An 18,879-nucleotide genomic window follows, 5' to 3' on the forward strand; every position below is an offset into this window, starting at 1 on the left:
GTCGAGCAGCACGCAGGCGGCCACGTCGCACGCGCGCAGGCTGCCGAAGAAGGCGCGCGCGGCCGCCGCCAAGGCGCCGTAGTCGCCGCCGCGCCGCACGTCGGCGCCGCAGCTCAGGTAGAGCCAGTGGTAGAGGCTGCTGCCGTCGATGACGAGCTTGGTGCCCCGCACGCGCACGGGCGCCAGGAAGCCGCCGTGCTCCTCCACAAAACTCGCCAGCCCCGGGACGCCCATGATGGCGGCGCCAACGGCTTCCAACCGCCGCTCCGGAAGTGGCGCCGCCGCCGCCCAATCCAGGGCCTCTCCGCCCTGGTGGGGAGGGGGGGATGGCGGCCACTGCGCATGCGCGGCGTCTCCTAGCGACGGGCGCAAACACGGCCYGGGCCTCGTCGGCCGCCGGGCCGGACGGAACCGGGCCGGGCCRAGGGAAGGACCGGAGGAAATAAATCTGCAGGAGAGGCGGAGTTTAAGCGTTAGAGCTGTGGAGCTGGTCCTGCAAGTGAGGGAGAAGTGGTGGCTGAGGTACCAGAGGGGTTCGTGTGGTGTGGAGAACCAGGAAAACTCGAGAGGAGCAGGGAAGGGGTTTGATCAGCGAAGGAAGGTTTGTCTCGGGCCTCATAAAGTGTAGGGATACATTAAGYGCCGTGGGAGAAAGCTGAGGGTTGCCTGAAGGAAATGAGATATGAAAAAAGCTGACAAGGAAAAAGTACCGTGCGATTGCCAAGGTGGTGTCAGGCTGAACAGAGAAGGGCTTTTGGAGAGGAAGGGTCTCAACACTTGGATTTTTTTTTTTCCTTGTATTTATCCTGCACTTTAATGAAGCAGTTGGTGTATTGCTGCTTGGAAAATGGTTATCAAGTTGAGTAGGATCATGGCTGAGCCATCCAGCACTGGTGCTTATCCTCTAAATCTGTCCCTGAGTGCTGCTGCAGCCACCGGATCCTGCCCATAATGTGACCGAAGCTGTTTGCAAAGTGGTTTCCTTATTGTAGATGGGCGGAAATTGAAGCATAGAGAGAACAGGAGGTGAGAGACAGGCTTGTAAATAAAGCAGAGGAATTAGTCTCAGTGGGCACTCTGAAGTGTAATGTTGTAGTGTAAAAGGATGGGGACAAACTCCTAGGAGTCAGGTAAATACCTAAATCACAAGGTGAGTGGCAGCACTGACTGTTACCTGGAAAGAGGTGACAGCAGTTGATTTTTAAGTGCTAATTATTTCAGAAACTTAGGTGGCTGAAGCTGCTCTGTCTGGCATTTACAAAGGCATATTCAGACTTCCACGAGCACAGGCTTCCTTAGAGAGTAGTAAGTGCCAAGTCTAGAAAGTTTACATATTTTTCAATGTAATATTTTATGGAAATTTTTCTGTTCTCCTAGCAACCTCAGCGTGGTCCATTCATGCTTTAGAGTGGGAGTTAAGAAGCAGTAAGGCATTTTTTAGCTGACATTTTTTGCTTGCCATTTGCATTTCAAAATTTGCTCCCTGAAGGAGATTATAGAAGCAGAATCTCACAAGTCTGTGTGTTTGGAAGATTGTATCATTGTTAAGATGGCTTGTAATCCTGTGACATTGCCAAGCCAGGCCCGTTGACAAAGCGTGCCAGCAGCTCAGCAGATGGATGTTAAAATAGGTTCATGTACACACAGTGTTACTGTTACAAAATACAGAATCGTAATCTTCATTAGGGCTCTGTAGCTGTTAGGAAGTAAAGACTATCACTTGCAGTCTGCAATAATGCAGATTTTAATATGATGCATTTTTCATTTTCCTTTTCCAAAACAGCACAATGTAATTTTTGGCTTACATTGACAGCTGAACAAACGTGGTGTGGTGACCCTGCACTGCTACAGGCAGTGTTGATGGTGCGAGCAGTTGCATTCATCATAGGATTTTAAACTGCCTTTATTTGCTACAAAGGATCCTGAGGTACAAATAATGCTCACAGCCTCATAAAAAGCAAGGTAATGAAAGCAGTGGGCAGAGAAACCTACCCCTTGCCAGTTGGAATGAGAAAGGGGAAGGATACAAAGTGATTCAAAAGTTGTGTTCAATTACTGGAGGCCGTGGAAGCATTAGACCTTTGCCTGGTGGTCTCTATGTTTGCAGGATCACAAATCACAGCTGGATTATTAAAAGGTGGATCAAGAAAGGCTATTATAGCAAAGGAGAAAGAAAGGTAGAAGAAGCAGGGTTTATTGAGAGGCCTGCGGACTTGCTGGTAGTCAGGAAGTGCAAATTTTCAGTAGATGCTAATGGTGAATCATGTTGAATCAATGAAGCTATCACTGGAATAAAGATAAGAGGAAAAACAATTGGTGCTATAAAGATAGRATATAATTCTTTGTGACACATCTGGGAGAAACTGTAAGGTGAAATACAGACATAGTTGTTCCTGTTTTTGAAAAAGAAAAAACCTAAACTTCCAAATACATTAATGTATAGATATCGTGTTTCATATTCCCCATCATGTTCTTTCAGTACATCTGTTTAGTATTGACATGCCACATCTCCATTATCTGGAGTTTCATTTTCAAGTCTGCTGCCCACAGTTTAATACATAATATTTTTACATAATTTGTGTTTCTCTGTAAGTTAAGCCCTTTAAGTGCTGTAGCAGAATTGGATGAGCATTTTAGTAAGTAGCACATTCACTGAATCCTTTTTTTTCCTCTCTGTTTCTGTGTTTCTAGTGAACATCCTTAGAAGAGTAAGAGACTTGGAAAGCTATAATCTAGAGAAATTTTCAGTTTCTGTTGCCCAGAACAATGCTCAAATTTCAAGAAACTGCAAAGCAGGTCACCGTTACCAGATCTAATTCTTCTTGCTCAGATGCTCTGTTCGCAAGGAGATACATCATTCGGAGGAAACTTGGCAATGGGAGCTTTGGAAGTGTTTATCTGGTTTCTGACAAGAAAGCAAAGCCAGGAGCAGAATTGTGAGTAAGCACTTCAGATACTTGAAATAAAAATATTCGGACCATATATATATATTTTTTTTTTTTTACATTGTAGATGTTTTCTTTGTATTAGTTTTTGTTTTGATTCTCAATTTGGTGTTATCCTGCACCCTTAACAAACACACTGTTTAACTTTAGTGATGGTATGAAATAGGAGCAGGCCTTATGCTGACTTAAATTCCCACTGGATTTGTTTTTAATATATTTTACCAAATATCAGATGGTGCTTGTGTCTAAGTCCTTTTAATTTACTACTCAGGATGAAATGGAGGTTTCAGTTAAAAAGTGAAGAAAATATCTGTTATTTTCTTTTTCTGTTAGCTTTGTTTGTCATACAGCTTAGATATAGGAACTACCTGAGTTTATAGGACTCTAAAGGCTCTATCTTCAGCTTTGGTGTTTTGGACTATAGTCTAAGCTGCTGAAGACCCAAGACAAGCAATATATGTTTTGCCTATAAATACTTTTCTCTATTTTTTTTCCTTTAGACTTTTATTTAAGCAGGCTAATTTGTGGTGACCTTGTTTTGAAGAAACATTYACTGCCTGCAGCATTTCATGCCTGTCTTTTGATAGGGATGAACCTGTGATAACATGTCCCATGTCACCCTCAGTGCAGAGGCTGRGTATCATTTGGCATATTCTTCTTCTTTTGTTTCATTAAATACTGTTGTTAAATACTACAACAGTATTTAACGGGGCAAATTCCTTTCGTTATAATGGTCTGTAGTTCCTAATTATACCACTTGGGGGTAATCGTATCACAGTTATTCCCCTCTAGTCCTCCTAAAGCTGAAACATAGGTTGAAAAGGGTATTCCCCTAAATTTCTGCCATTTAGGCAGGTAGTAGTGAATAAATATTGGCCCAGATRGACATGAAACCTCAGGCAGCATTTCAATAGAGAGGTTAGACAGCTTCTTCTGTTTAATGATATTGATTGTGTATGGTAGTAAAATGTGGTATGGTAGTAAAAAGACACATCGTTAACATTACTTTCAAGTAAGAAAAGAATCTGTTATGGAATTGTACTGCTTCCATAACATTATCCATAACATTTCCCTTTGAGAAGTAAATGCGCATATAAATATATATTTCTAAGAGAAAATGAAAAATTAATGATTATACTTCTCACTTCAAATCTTTATAGAGCTCTGAAAGTATTTTGGCCTATAAAAGGAATGGAGGTATTTAGCTCCTAAATTACCTTAACAGAATTAGAATTTTAGTTTCATTGCCTCAGAGATGATCGAGAACATGTTGAGAAAAATGTTAGCTACAGCATGAATTCAGTCACAGATAGTTTCCTGAAAATCATCTAGTCTTCTCATGTAATAGTCTAAAGCACTGTGAAAGAGCATAAAATAAACCGTAAGAAGTCAAATTCTCAGTAGGCTAAATCTTGTGTAATGATACAGAAGCTGTTCAAAAAGTTATTTTTCATAATTGTTTTAGCTGTTGAAAAATCTACTTAATTTCTTTCAGTGTGTTACATAYGGAATGACTTAACTCACACTGCCTAACACTGCTTATCATGTAATTTCATGTGTGGTCTACATAGCTTTTCCATGATCAGGAAAACAGTTCCTGGACATGCCTTCTATTTCTTTATCCCTAAAAGGATAAAGTATTATAATGGAAGCATTATATATAGAGTTGCTTCAGCTGGAAGGGACGATGTGATAATCTGGGGCATGCCTCAAGTTAACAGGCTTATTTCATATAGAAGCTGTGTACAAAGAGCTGGTCAGGCCAGCARTACCTGCCTCCTGTGGAAATGGATGCCAGCTTCTTGCTTCTACACCACTAAAATTTAATACAGCTTTTTTGAGTACATTGTGTTCTGGTAGGCTGCTAAAATTCCTAGTATTGAGTTGAAATAGCTCGATGTGTTTTCCAGTGAATTGTAATACTCATTTGGATTTTTACTAATATTAATAAATCCACTTGCCTCAATGGCTTTAGGGCATAGATAGTTTTTTTGGAAATATGTGGCCCTGTCTATACCAAGTATACCAGGATCCCTGTTTTCAGTATCAATATTTTTGCATTTAACGATGAGAGTGGTTATTACAGATGAATACAAGTATCTAAGTAGAAGTGCCTCAGTCCCATTGTTATATTGGCTTAGTTCATGCAGAACAATGAAGTGTAGACCCAAGAGTTTGGGCAGAAGTGTTCCTGCAGGAATGGAAGTCCTATGTGGGTGCTCGTCTCATCTGTAGTCACTTCTGCAAAATTAATCTTTCTTGCCCACAGAAGGGTCTGCTCCTGAGCAGGCCTCTTTTGTCAGCAGAGCGCCCAGAGAGAAGYAGAAGTTGCTTCGGAGCCCTCGTCAGCTGCTGTTCCTGGCTCTTGCTTAGCATCAGGCAGATGGGAAGAGAGAGAGAGCTGCAGGGGGGCCAGACCCCATCTGATAGGGGTGAGGAAGGGGCTGCTGAGAAATGTTACTGTGCAGCAGTTGTGTGCTGCTGCTGCTGCCACCTCCTGCTGCCTTGCAAAGCTGTTCCTTGGCCTGCCCTGGAGCTGCTCTGGTCCAGGTTACAGCTGGATGTACCAGCACTGACAGCACTGACAGCTCTGGCAGCTCTGGCTCAGTGCCCTGATAACTCATGATGTCTAAAATCCTCCAGGAAGCATCCTGGGCTGCAGAGAGCTCAGGTACCTTCACATACCTGGCCACATAAGGTTGCTGGATGGGTGTATGGAGGCTCCCATCAGGACTACCTGGCAGCTGGAGAGGAGAGGATTGTTTAAATGGCTTCTTTATTTCATGGTCATTCATTTAATGCAAGTAGCATGTGTATTTGGAGGAACAAATGTTAGATTTTCTATGTGTTTCCTCTCTTTCTGTAACAGCAGTGTTTATTGCTGTTACTTAGATTAGAGTTGGCCAGGACAATATTGTTATGAATGCTGCAAAAACCCAGCACAGAAAGTCTGTACTGCAAAAACCTTATAGACAGACCTTATAGATGTTATAGAAGGGAGATTTCATGCCTGTAAACATGGAAAAAAATACTACTGAGGATGAAAATCTACTGATGTGTTGTAACCACTGGCTAAGCGGTAACAAGTTTTGTGGCTATCGCACTACAGGAAAGTTTCCAAAATGAATTTTTAGGAGAATTAATTATGTGGAATGCATATATGTATAAGTAAATAAGAAATTGAGGATTTCTCAATTTCTCAATTGAGAATTTGCTTACAAAAGCAGTTTGTAAAGGGCTATTTTCAATTTGAAAGTTTTAGAAAGGTACAGGACTCGTGTAAACCTATAGAACATAAGAGCAAAAAGAGGGAAAATGAAGGCAAGTGATGAAAGGTGAGTCTTTAGAGAGAAGGAAGACACAAGTGCACTTGTGAGCACTTATGAAACAGCAAGAAGACAAGTGGATGAGGAAATGGGAATGAGAAGATAAGAGAGATCAGAAGGTTGGATGGAGGTTGGTGGAGAAGTGCTGTTGTTGGAGGTGGCCAAATGAAAAATTTGGCATCTCTGACAGGTGAGAAAGGTAAGGCAATATTAGAAGGGGGAAGAGATGAATAAGGCACAAGCTCGGGATAAGGACAAGGTCATGGTGGAAGAGAGAACTGGTGTATCCACTAATAATAGAGGAAGCAAAGATGATGAATTTGAAATGAAAGTAGGTAAAATATCTGCTACTCAGAATTCATATTTTTTTAAAGCAGGCTGTTCTTTGAGACACTGGTATTTGTAGAATTGAGAAAGAAACAACCTACTTTTTTTTTTTTTTTTTTTTTTTTTTTTTTTTTACTCCTAGATAGTTAAATACACTGTTGAGCAGGAGATCTCTGGAGATCTACTGCCCTAAAAGATTCTAAACTGCATTTTTTTCTTTGAATAACCTTTAGCACTGAAATCTGTATTCAGTAGCTTGTTGAGGTGAAATTATTTACATCTCCTGATTTAAATATCTGATTTCAACAATAGAATTTTAACAATGCAAGCAGTTAACAGTAGTGGTTTCATAAAACAGTACATGATAATGTGAGGCTCCCAAGTAGCAGCAAACAGTGATCGAATTTGCAGTTTCCTTAAAAGAGGTTGGGAGAAAAAAGTTTCTCTCCTGCTGTTTCTGTAGGCAATCAAAGTCAGAGAGAAGGACACGTTGGGACTGAAAAGAAGCACAAGAAAAATCATAATGCTGAGGAATCTACTGTAAAATTCACATTGGAATATGAATTAGCTTTGAAGTGGAGATGAAAAAATAACAGACACATTGGCAAATACTATTCTCACCTTGAGTATTTGTTCAGTAGCAGGTGACTACACTGAGGATGACCTTACTGTCATGCACAGTCCTTATCCTTGGGATCTTTTATTGTATGACTTCTTCACCAGTGTGCTGGAAACTGCAAAAATAAAGCCTTGTGTTTAGAATGTAGATAATTAGGAACAGAGTATAAACAGATGAGCTGTTCGTGGCTCTGTGTGACAGAGCACTCCCTGCTGACAGAGGAAATCTCGTCTTCCATATGAAAAGCTGGAAAAACTTGAGTGCAGAGTGTTAGATTATTTGTACATTTTAAAATCAAAATAGGTATAGATAAGAATATGAAGGTCTAGCAGTATAGTAGTGTATATAGGTGTCAACTGCATGTCACTCTTGATAGTATTGTGTTGTATGATCATTCCTTCATTCCTTACGTATTGCACTACGTTTGTATGTGTGGGTTTTGGTTTGTTTTTGCAATTTTTTTTTTCACGGTCTGGGATGTTTTCTATAATTTTACCTTTTTTATTATGTGACTCTGAAACTCTTTTCCACTTTAGTTTTTCCTTTCACCTTGTATTAACTGGAAAATTACAGATTTCTGTAAGCAGCTGCCACAACTTAGCAATTGCAGATCTAAGTGGAAAATGCCTAATAATACMACACTCTAATGCTGATGACCTCCAGCATTTTCATTTAGAAAATTCCAGTTCTGTGCAGGCCAAATGCATTTTCCTGTGTTCTCAAATGCTCTGTTTTGAGAAAATCTGTACGCATTTAAGCTTCTCTGCCTTTCTTGGCAGTGTTTATTTTTTTCCGAGGTGTATTGTCCACAGAGGAGTGGGAAAAAAGCCAAACCAGTGATTTGTAATGTGGTGCAAGGTGGTGCCTCCATAGAGTTATCTCATACTGGCCATTAAACTTAAGAATTACAGTTAACTTCATTCTAAAACAACTGGCTTGTGAAGACATGTGGTAAACCACTTCGTCAAATTTCGTCATAATTACCTCAAAAGAAAATGTTTTTTTTTTTCTTTTTTTTTTTTTTGGTTTAGGGCTAGAGCAAATGACATTATCCTTCCTATTTGTGTTGAAAGTTACCTAATTTGCTATCCATGTCTTACAAGAGTTATTGATTCAGTTGGATGCTCTGACCAAGCATGGCAGAGACTGAGACACCTCAGATCTTCCTATGATCACTTCCTATGATCTCTGTGAAAACAGATAGCTGAGAACAAAATTAATGCCCTCTTAAAAAGAAAGTCCAGTTCCCGAGCCACTCTTAACTATGGAGGAGCTTGTTTTGTACTAGAGAATCCTTCCAGGAGAAAGACCATCTATATACCACATTTACACCAAAGTCACTGAAACACARGAGATGTGTTTACAAGAAAGGAAGCTTCTCAGTTCAGGATGGCACGTTTTGTATTTTATTTGYGGTTTTCTCCATTAGGTATTTGATAATCTTCTGGTTTTAAGCCATGTCCTGTATATCCTCTAAAAAGAGATTGAATTGCCGAGTATTGACACTGCCATTCCATTCTAGTGATCCCTAAAATGCGCTTTGGTAAATCTTTATTTCAAATTGCAAAGTAACTCAGCTAATATGTAACTGGCCTGTACATAAGGATTACATGTATTGCAAATGTTTGAAGAGTTTTTAATCTTTTCCAGGGTTCGAATTGAATTTAGACATGGTAGGTGGGGATGCAAATCACTGGATGTCCATTTGCAGTATTTCACATATTTTCATATTTTTATTTAGAAGCTTTTTCTGCAATGTATGCAGTTCTGCTTTCTCTAAACATACCTCCAGCTTCTTCCTTCCCTCTAGTATTTCTCCTAGTATCTATACATATTTTTCTCTCTGCATTCCCTAGTTAGTGGCTGGAAAGGTGAAGCTGTGTCAGTCTCTGAGTGCATGCACAGATGAGGTGAGAGCTCTGCCTACATTGACGRTTTGACAGCTCAAGCAGCAAAGAACTTTTGAGACTCAGGAGCTGCTAATCTAGGTCTCTTCCATGTCCCACTTAGCTCATTGAATAGTTTCATCTCAAAATCCCTGGGATTGCTACTGTTCTGATAAATTGGGCTGAAGTTGGCCAGTAGATCCATATTTTGGGTAGTATTTGTCAGACAATTCTTTGTTTCATAGACAAGCTTAATGAGTTTGGGACAATTGGATAAATTTTGAACAGGTGGTTGGACACTTACTGTCAATTTTCCTGCGGCTTTTTAGTGTATTTGATATTTAATATTTACTTCCAGTTCTTTGCCAATATATACTATGTAAATGCTTTGAAGCTTATTTGATCTTATTTGATAGGAAACTCAAGTCAGTCCTCTGTGTGAATATAACATTTTATTGGTAGTTAAAATGAAGTTTATTTACCTCAGAAGTTATCAAATCAGTGCTGCTTTATAAAACTGCCAGTTTCATTGTTTTGTTCAAATCCAATCTGTGATGTGAAACACAAGGCTGGCCTCTCAATATTGCGTGTAAGAAATAGTTGATAGGATTTTTTTTTTAATAATGAGTCAGTATGGCCTTAAATGTATTGCTGCATTCAGAAAACATTGGATTTCCATCATGCAAACTGACATCAGATTTACAAAGCCTATTTGAAATGCAGGCCCTCTTCAATTTCTTCATTCTTTCAAAGTCTGGAATCATCTAAGATTTTGCACATGTTCATCTAAATATCTGAGGAGCTTCCCTTTTTTTTTTTTTTTTTTGTTGGCAATCATAGACCTGTTTCCTGACCCACCCCAAATCAATTATGTATTAAAGAAGTAGCAGGATTGTATCAGCATTTAAACTGCAAGCATGGTAATACTCCTGCAGTCTCTTCTAGCCCTGTCTTCCTGATTAGTTTATCAGTTAACTCTAGCAGGTAATTACGTTTAAAGACAATATCTCTTTACAGCAGAGGTCTGTGTTCAATGTTAGTTTTGAAGGACAGTGTTATCACTCATAGATAATGAATGTCCTAGTTGGTTGTGCAAAGTGAAGCTCTGGCTTAAGTTTCACTAATTCAAAACTGTGCATGGACAGCAGCTGAAATACACAGTGGGCACCAGGGACTTCTAGTTCATAAATTTTCAAGAGGTGCTTATACGTCCCCTTGGTGGAAGGCGCATGCTGAGAGGTGCCAGCCCCCCAGCACTGTTCTGCATGTGGTAATTGTGGGGTGTCAGCTCAGCTTCTGCCTCTGCCTTGCATTATCCCATTAATCCCGGCTCACACTAGGAGTCCTTGGAAACTGTGCACTTAGCTGAATAATTTATCCCATGACTTTCAATTATTTATGACTTCTTACTACAAATGAAATAAAATCTAAAGGTGGAAGAGTTTTGTAACTTATGAATATCCAAGAGCCAGCCAGCAGATTGCTGGATCCTTAAGTCCCGGTGTTTGCTGCCTGTTTGTTTCTCTGAAGCTATTCCAAGGGAACGCTCATTTGAAAGTGAATTGATTAAAACAATAACAAATGACCCCCTGCCAGTTGCCCTGTGCTTGCTTATCTAATCCTGCTGGCTGCCTTTTTTCTTCTCCCGCTTTTAGCCCTGAAAATAAAAATTAGAAATTAAACCCAGGATCCTCGAGTCATCTTAGGTTTTTGAACAAATATTCTTGATCTCCTTGGTAACTGAACAAAGGAGCAGCTCCTGCAGGACGTCATTAATTGCTGCTTCTTTTCCGATAAGCTTTTCTGAGCAAGCTGTTGTTTGCTCTTTTCCATGAGGTGAACGCTGTCCCCTCCCCTAGAGAGCAGGTCACCAGCTGTAACCTGGTCTATCGGCTGAGCTGCCCTAACAGTTCACGTGCATGGTCTTTCTTGGCCTCAAACATGAAATATTGTGACACAGAACCTCAGTAGATAATTTTGGCTGCTTTAACTGGAGCAGTTGAAAAAGTTAGTCACTATAATCTTCCCATTTCAGTGGTTAAGCGTGACTTAACCGCTTCTGTCAATGGTGCATGTGGGATCCCTGACCTCAATGTATGTTGACACTTTACTGAAGCCTTTGTAACCATGGCTAAAGCCCTTGTATGTTCATTTAGGATTTCCAACACATTTTCTTGGAGTCAAACAGTACAAGGTTTGCTTCATTGGTGGTACAGAGTTGCAGCTTGGGCCAAAATTGTTTCAGATCATTTCCAGGTCAGGCCAATAGTAGTTCAGGGACTAGTTTGATAACACAGTGCGTGTTCAAATTAATTCTTAGGTGAAAATATGTACAGCTAATGGTGGGCTAGTTCGCATGTCAAAGCTGGGCCTGTGGATCAGGACTTCATAAGCAGCAGGATGCTTTAGTCCATATGCCCTGCGTCCTTGTTGGGGCTCAGCTGCCCTCCAAGCCCCACTGCCATAGGGTTAGAGACCTGCAGAGCTACCTAGCGATGGACGTAAGAGAGAGAGGACAGGAGCTCATGTTAGAGCCCAGAACAGTTCCACATTTTTCCCTCCATGAAAAATACACCTAYGTGCAGCTACCACAACACTGTGGAAAGCACAGATGCACACGTCTTCACTGATTAAAAACTGATAGACTAGAACAACAACAGTATTGAGGTTTACAGCACACAGGTGTCCAAGACATGGTCTGTATCCCAGTGAAACAATTTATTTAGATCTCTCTTTAGGAGAGTTCAGAAGTTGGATAAGYCTCTAGTGGGGTTTGCAGGACAGCTGGCGCTGGGGCGTAGGCCATGGCATTTGTGGTGAGGGATTTAGCTGGTAGGAGCTGCAGAGAGGCTGCAGGCCTTGGTGTGGGCTTTTCCTTTGTTAAAATTTTGAGCACTCTCATCTTAACAAAGTTTGTAGCCCAGTACTCTGCATGAGCTCTGTGAAATTAAAAAGTGAGTGCTTAGATCATCTCGGTGCCTTTCATTCAGCTTGTGTGATGTAGATGCCTGTGGAAATCCTGTGCAGCCATGTCCGGTATAATTTTTAATTCTAAGTCATCTTTTTGAGCTTTGGGGTTCCTGTATTTTTGCTTCTCCTGTTTATTTTTCTTTTTTTTTTAGTGCACCTTTCTTTCATTTTGATTTTCAGTGGGGTTTGTCCATTTAACTGTGGTGCAGTCTAACCAGATCATACAATCACAGAACCCTTAAGGTTGGAAGGGACCTCAGAGGTCATCTAGTCCAACCCCCTGCACATACAGGGTCATCCAGAGCAGGTGGCACAGGCTGCATCCAAGCRGGTTTTAAAGATCTCCAAAGAAGGAGACTCCACAACCTCTCTGGGCAGCCTGTTCAGGGCTCTGTCACCCCCACGTATCTTTAGTTGATATGATTGGGTGGAAAAGTGCCTTAAAGAAAAAATTGCTCAGGTTTCCTCTAAGTCTCACCCTCTAGGGCTGGCTGAGCTTTCCTGAGCTCCCCACTGCAGCCCCCACCTGGCCATGATCTGAGGRGAGGCAATGGGCAATGCTGATGATTGGGATCATGCTTTTTTTGTTACATTTATATACATTGTTTTTAGTATTGGGTGGAGAATTATGCTTAAGCATTTCTGACAAATTATTGGTTCTTTGAGACATACATCAGAGACAGAATTTAATGATTAATGYAAATGCCCTGAGTTCACTTCTGCCTCATTTTGTTGGAACTGTTGTTTAATTTTATTCGTTTGTAAGATAATTTTACTAAGTAAGCAGAGAGGCACAGCATTTTTGATTTAGGTCAAACTGTGACCCCCTGCATCAAAGATAGTGTGTATTTTTGCAATATTTGAACATACTTGATGTATTGTACATTGCAGTTTGCCCTTGTTGGCAGGGTGTGTTTTCTTTTCATTCTCAATGAAGAATATTGTACTTTCTTCCATGTAGAAGGGGTCTTTAGTGAGTTCAGTAAATGGTAATGAGAAAATGAGCAGAATAAATTCTTGATTTGCTGGATTATCGGTATATTTTTCTTTCCCCATCTCTGTTTTTCTTTGTTGCTCTCATGTGGCACACAGTGACATTTAGTAAACATGGTTCCTAGTTCATGGCTTCACTTGTATTTATGGTGTGCCCTTCTGAAATAACTTCTCAGTGTTGCTGGCTAGTGGCTTCACTTCTSATTTGCACATATTTCACTGGATTCTATTGTATCCAGGAAGGCTAGAAAGTGTAAAAAGACTTTTATCTACCAATAGATGTTATACATAATTAATTTCCTCAGTTAGCTTTGCTGGATTCCCATAGCTTTTGATTGCAGACTGTTCTATAATGTGCTTTTGTACAGCTGGAAGTTCTGCTCTTCTCCCTTGTGCACAGGCTTGCTTCTTTTTGGTAGCATAGTTTAATGAATATATATCAGAAATAAACATTGAAAGAGATGCCTGCTTGCAAGAGACACGTAGGAAGCATGAGCTTTCCTCTCAGAGCTGAAGTAAATTAGTATTTAAATGGCTTAAGGGAATTGGTTTCGCAGAAGAGACAATATTGTTGGCATTAAATGTACTTGCAACATTTAAAAGAACATAATTCTGCTTACAAATTTACTTACATTCATGAACAAGCCAATTACATTTTGCATTAGAAAATGTGTTAATCTGAATTTCTGGAGGATACACTCTGACAGTGATTACTTAGTGTGTCTGACTTTCATTTGGAAATTTCTATTCTTTAAAATTATCTGTATTTTCTATATCTGATGCATATAGATCAGATAACATGTAGATTTTTGACATTTCTAATTTCAGACTGATTTCTGTATTCATATACAACTGAGCTGCTTTCGGGAAGGTGTTTCAACCCAAGACTGCAAGTTTAACAAAAATGTAACATGGCAATTGCAGGATGTTTAATCAAATAATAATGCTTGCAAATAACTAATGCTGCAGTCAAGCTTAATGATATGTGGCTTTTCTTCTGAAAGGGAACGTCAATTAGCAGAGAGCAGTTAATACTGAAATGTATCAAGTGTGTACAAAGAAATTGCAATGGGAAAATGTCTGTTTCAGGTGATTTGGTATTTGATGGAATTACATATTCAAAGATCTAGAGAATAAACAAATTATTTAGCCCTGTCACATTCCTCTCCAGAAATCCATTTAGGTTAGTGACATTTAATTACATTCTTAAACAAGACTAGACTGGAGAAAATACAATGAAGGCTGGTAGTCCTTTTCAGATAAAATAATGAACAGTAGATGGTGATAATGTAACATCTAGAATACCTCTACATCTAGGGGTATTTTTTTTAAATGCATACACAAATGTGTATTCAGTCCCTACCCTGCAATGTTTTTAGTAATTGTCCTGAGTAGACATATATTTCTTCCCTTTAATTGTGCTCTATCAAAACCAGATTCTGAGCTGAAGTGCATAAGAAGCTATAAATGTAATTTTCGTTTCATTCGCTTGTAGGAAATAAAATGGTTTGAAAAAAATGCAGCTCTAGGAGGAAAATCTTTCCTTTATTGATCAATGTCCATTCTTAAATTTATTTTTAATTAGTATAGATGACTTGAACCAAAATGTTCCAAAGAATTATTAAACACATCTGAATATCTAAATAAATAATCTTAATGGATGCTATCATGCAAACTAGTAATAGAGCACAATCAATTCTGTGGGATGTAGCAGGAGTATCTGCTTTGCTTTATAATTGCTGTTTTTTTTCCAGAATTGGCAAACATGCTTGACTAAAAATAATTTCAAGCATGCTCCTTTGTATATACAAGATTTTGCTCAGTGCAGAAGGAAACCAGATATGCTCTTCCTTGGAGCAGATTTATTTCAACATTATTTTCTCTCATGAATTTGTCCTAGAAAACATACTCTCCTCTGGGAAACTCATAGGAACTGTTAATTCAGGAATAACCATAGACTGCATCATGAGCTGAACAGTTAAGTGCTAGTGAATATGTTAGAGCATTCACAAAATCAAATTTCTTKAAAATTTGTTTTGGGGGCTCTAGTTTTGACTCACTGATGGAAATGAAGCATGAATCATTCTTTTCACTTGTGAATTTAAGAAATCATTTAACCATTCAATGATGCTTAAGAGATACTAAACATCTTAAAATTCTTGATTTAGAAAMTGAAATAATGATTAATCCATCTATGAATATTACAGTACTTAYACAGTGGGACTTACAAATTTGAGGCAGGTAGGACTATGTATCAAAAATTATTTCCTAGTAATGTAATGTTTTCGGAGCGGAAGTTTCAATAGTAAGCTAAAGTGATCATTTGAGGGCTGCACATCAGCTATAACGTGAAAATGTTGGTGTGTAATATTCCAGAAAGCAAGTGGCTGTGGGGGGCAGTCATGATGGGTGACTTCAGCTGTCTGCGTGCAGGTGGTGCCCCTGGTAATGAATTCCCTAAACAAACAACCTGAATCCGGTGGAAGCTGCTGCACAGACAGGACTTGCATACGGAGGCTGTAGTCCGATCTTCATTTCAGTGCYCACCTGCCGTGCCGTAGCTGCCCCGTTTGCCATTTAAGGGATAGTATTTAAGAAATCATGAATTAGGTAAGCACTCCTCTCAMTGGGTCCAGTTTCCAGCACTGCTGCAAGGTGCTACGTTTATTTGGAGTTGCATATGGTCCTTGTAGGGAAGAGTTATCAGTGTGTAGGGGTAGTTCTGCAGAGGATGGAGGGCACAGAAATGCAATACGCAGTTGTGAGATACACTGTGACTCCCTGTGTTATCAGCAAACAAATGCAGCTAGTCAGTAATTGGCACTGCAGTTTTCTTAGTAGACAGCGCCTTTGGAGATAGGCTGTCTCGTTAACTTTTAAAAATTGCATCTGCTCCAATAAACCAWATTATGTAATAATAAAACATGCCATCAATGTAAACAAATACCAGATGGGTTGTCAAATATTTTGGTTTAGATCAGTGCGAATAGAGGGAGCCACTATTGTGGCATATTGTGTGTCAGTGACTACTGAGAGCTCAAAGAAGCGTTCCCGCTGGGCGGCTGTGTCCTTGCGGCCCTGCCGCGCAGCCACGGCCTCCCCGGAAGGGCTGGAGAGAAGCACGGCCAGGGCTTTTCATATCCAACATGTTAATGCATTCGCTGCAAGACTCTCGCAGTTGCAGTTTGTTCAAGATTAATATGGAAGGACCTTTACACTGTTAAATCACAAGACTCGGGCTTTTCACAGAACGAGATGTTGAGGCTGGTACCTCTGCACTGAACTTCAGGGTATCTGCCAGCCCTTCCAGAACAATTCTAACTGATATGTACTTACATATCTAATGGGCATATGCACCTGTATTCTAAATTCAGTGAGACATAACCATAAACAAAACAGTATATCTAATTTAGCATTGTCTCAAAAGGAGTAGATCTATCTTGCATTTAGAGGGCATCCACATTTCAGTTATTTAAACCTCAGTTGCTGTATCTGCCTCTCAAATCTATGAGTTCTAAATTTATGAAASTAGTTCTGAAATAGTTATGAAAATAGTTCTGGACCTTTTAATCCTGCTGGAAGCCTGAGGCTTTGTTTCAGAAAATTTAGGGGACAGATTTTAGGAAAATCATGAACTTCAGATGACCTGTTTACTCCAAGGGGTCTCAACAAACTCTTAAGAGGAGAATATTATCTCCAATATTCAAAATAGATGTGTGTATCACATACTTTGAAAGCTTTTTAAAAATATTTYGTGTAACCTATCTTCTTCTATGCTGTTCAATACTTGGAAGATTTTCATCAGATAATACACAAGTGTTATAGCTGGATTATGAGCATGGATAACTTATTCTTCATTATGAAACAACTTGAAATTGCAAGTTGTATCGTGTGCAAAGAAACCCTTTGGCCCTTTCAGATTGTAGAGCTGCTTTTTTTTCTTCAGAGAGGGGAAATTTATGCAGTATTGCTTGGCTAAGGCAAGTTTGTTTTAGTTTGTTTTCTTATGATTAGAAATGCTATTGCTTTTCCTCTTTTTAATAGGCAGAAAGCCTCTCAGCTTATGGTTTGATCAGCAGGAATGCCAGATTTGAGATCTGAGAGTCTCTTAATCACAAAAAGYGCTGATTTTTGCTGCCTGTTAGGGCAGAAGTTGCTTGTGTTAATACTGGAATGGGGTCAAGTGAATTTATGCTCAAGGGTGTGCTTAAGGGATTCAAAAAATGTAGCTAATCTATGTAGAAGAAATTCTGACAGAAAGCTTTTAGTTTTGTCTTTTTCTGCGTCTTATCAAACCTGGTTCTTCTGCAGAAGGAAACTGTAAGTTCATGCAATGTTAGCAGTACAGCCTGTAATATAGTGAATTCTGTAATGTACAGAAACCCCATTCAGTGTACTTTGTGTGAAAAGAAAACTGCTATTTTTTTYGTCAAAAAGTGCTTCTTCCAAAGTTAACAGAAAAGAACCAACTTTACATCTGGAAACTGATGTTCATTTTCTCTGAGAAATGGGGGGGTCTCTCTCTGAGACCCTGAGAGAACTTATTTGTCAGCRCTTAATCAGCAAAGAATTTTTTAAGTACATAATTGAAAGTGTATATAATTTTCTAAAGTATATRTAAAAGCTTTGCAGAAGCTCCTGTTATCTTTTTCATGTTTGACATGGTAAAATCAAAYCTTATCCACAGAGACAGTGCACATATTTACCAGTGGCATACAAATATACTTAATCTTGATTAAACAAAAGTTTGCTTTCTTGATGCGAATGAGTTCCAATTCTGGATATGAATTAGTTTTATGTAGCCAAAAACCCAATGCCTTGTTTTTAAAAGTACTTTTTCTTGATTGATTCTGCTGGGAATGAATTTTAATAAGAAAAACACCTGTCTTGTTGTCTGACAGCTGTTGACAGCATCAAAATCACTGAGTGACTAAGATGACAACCTATCCCCACACCTCAGGATTTTATTGATGTCTTTGGTATATAAGGAACTTGGCTCCTGCGCTGTTTAACAAGGACTCATTCGGTTTGTCAGTTCTGYGACATGATCTATGTCAAGGAGGAATAATGTCCCCATGCCAGCCAAAGATGAGAAGATTGCAGTAGATATTACCAGTCCTCGTTGTAGGAACCTTGTCTGTAGAGATGCTGGCAAATCAACTTGCGTGTTTGTTCATCATGCTGCCAGATGGGGATTAGGCAAGTTGATGTAAAAATTCATGCACTGTTACTCAGTAACTGATGATTGAGATCTAGATGTAGACTGAGATTTCTTTCTTACAWAGAAATTTTCTTATGAAGAGTTACAGCTTTTTTTTTTTTCCTTAGAACAAGTGAATTACTGCAGTTTTATTGCTGTTATGCTTAACTCCCATGGCTTTACAGCTATGTGATATTGAATGAAAAATTATTAAAAGGACTATGCAGACATTATTTCAGAGTGGAATTTACTTTTCATGTGTTCGTCATTTTGTTYCAATGAAATACCTGCAATATTCTCAGATAGGCTCAAATGACCCCATCAGATGTGAACTAGTGATGCATTCTTCAGCAGCTGGTTGAAGTACATGGAAACCATATTCCTTTCTGTGCAGTGTGCCATGCTTTATAAAACATTTCAGTGGGAAAATCTTGGCAGAAAACGCTTCTTCTTACTGCCCTGAACTAAGCTCTTTTTCAGGGCGGATTTGCAGTCAACTCCCCAACTCCAAGCATTTTGGATAGCTGAGTCTGAATACAAATTCTACCCTGGCACATTCACCTGCTTAACCTGAAGAATAAGAGAAAAAAAAAAAAAAAAAAAAAAAAAAAAA

The 18,879-nt window shown here is 39.4% G+C and overlaps 2 protein-coding genes across 5 annotated transcripts in view; one reads left to right on the top strand and one right to left on the bottom strand.

Annotated features, from left to right (window-relative positions):
• The window catches only part of ASTE1 (asteroid homolog 1), a 5,738-nt gene extending 5,501 nt beyond the window's left edge, over positions 1-237 (bottom strand). The window contains 1 exon segment of the mRNA XM_026045514.1: positions 1-237. This exon segment is cut by the window's left edge and continues 6 nt beyond it. Within this exon segment, the coding sequence (XP_025901299.1) occupies positions 1-234 (234 nt within the window). The 5' untranslated portion in view covers positions 235-237.
• A 209-nt stretch (positions 238-446) lies between these two features.
• NEK11 (NIMA related kinase 11) overlaps positions 447-18,879 on the top strand; it is an 86,540-nt gene continuing 68,107 nt past the window's right edge. For 2 of the 4 annotated variants that reach the window (XM_026045542.1, XM_026045544.1), the window contains exons 1-2: positions 447-522; positions 2,692-2,936. In XM_026045542.1, coding sequence (XP_025901327.1) covers positions 2,767-2,936 — 170 coding nt within the window. In that variant the 5' untranslated portion in view covers positions 447-522; positions 2,692-2,766. Of the gene's footprint in view, positions 523-543; positions 602-2,691; positions 2,941-18,879 lie in introns of those variants that run through there. The other 2 variants (XM_026045543.1, XM_026045545.1) reach the window with 2 other exon arrangements.

The sequence above is a fragment of the Nothoprocta perdicaria genome, unplaced genomic scaffold (genome assembly GCF_003342845.1).
Source record: "Nothoprocta perdicaria isolate Ctin4 unplaced genomic scaffold, notPer1 scaffold_40, whole genome shotgun sequence".
In the NCBI taxonomy this organism is placed as follows: domain Eukaryota; kingdom Metazoa; phylum Chordata; class Aves; order Tinamiformes; family Tinamidae; genus Nothoprocta; species Nothoprocta perdicaria.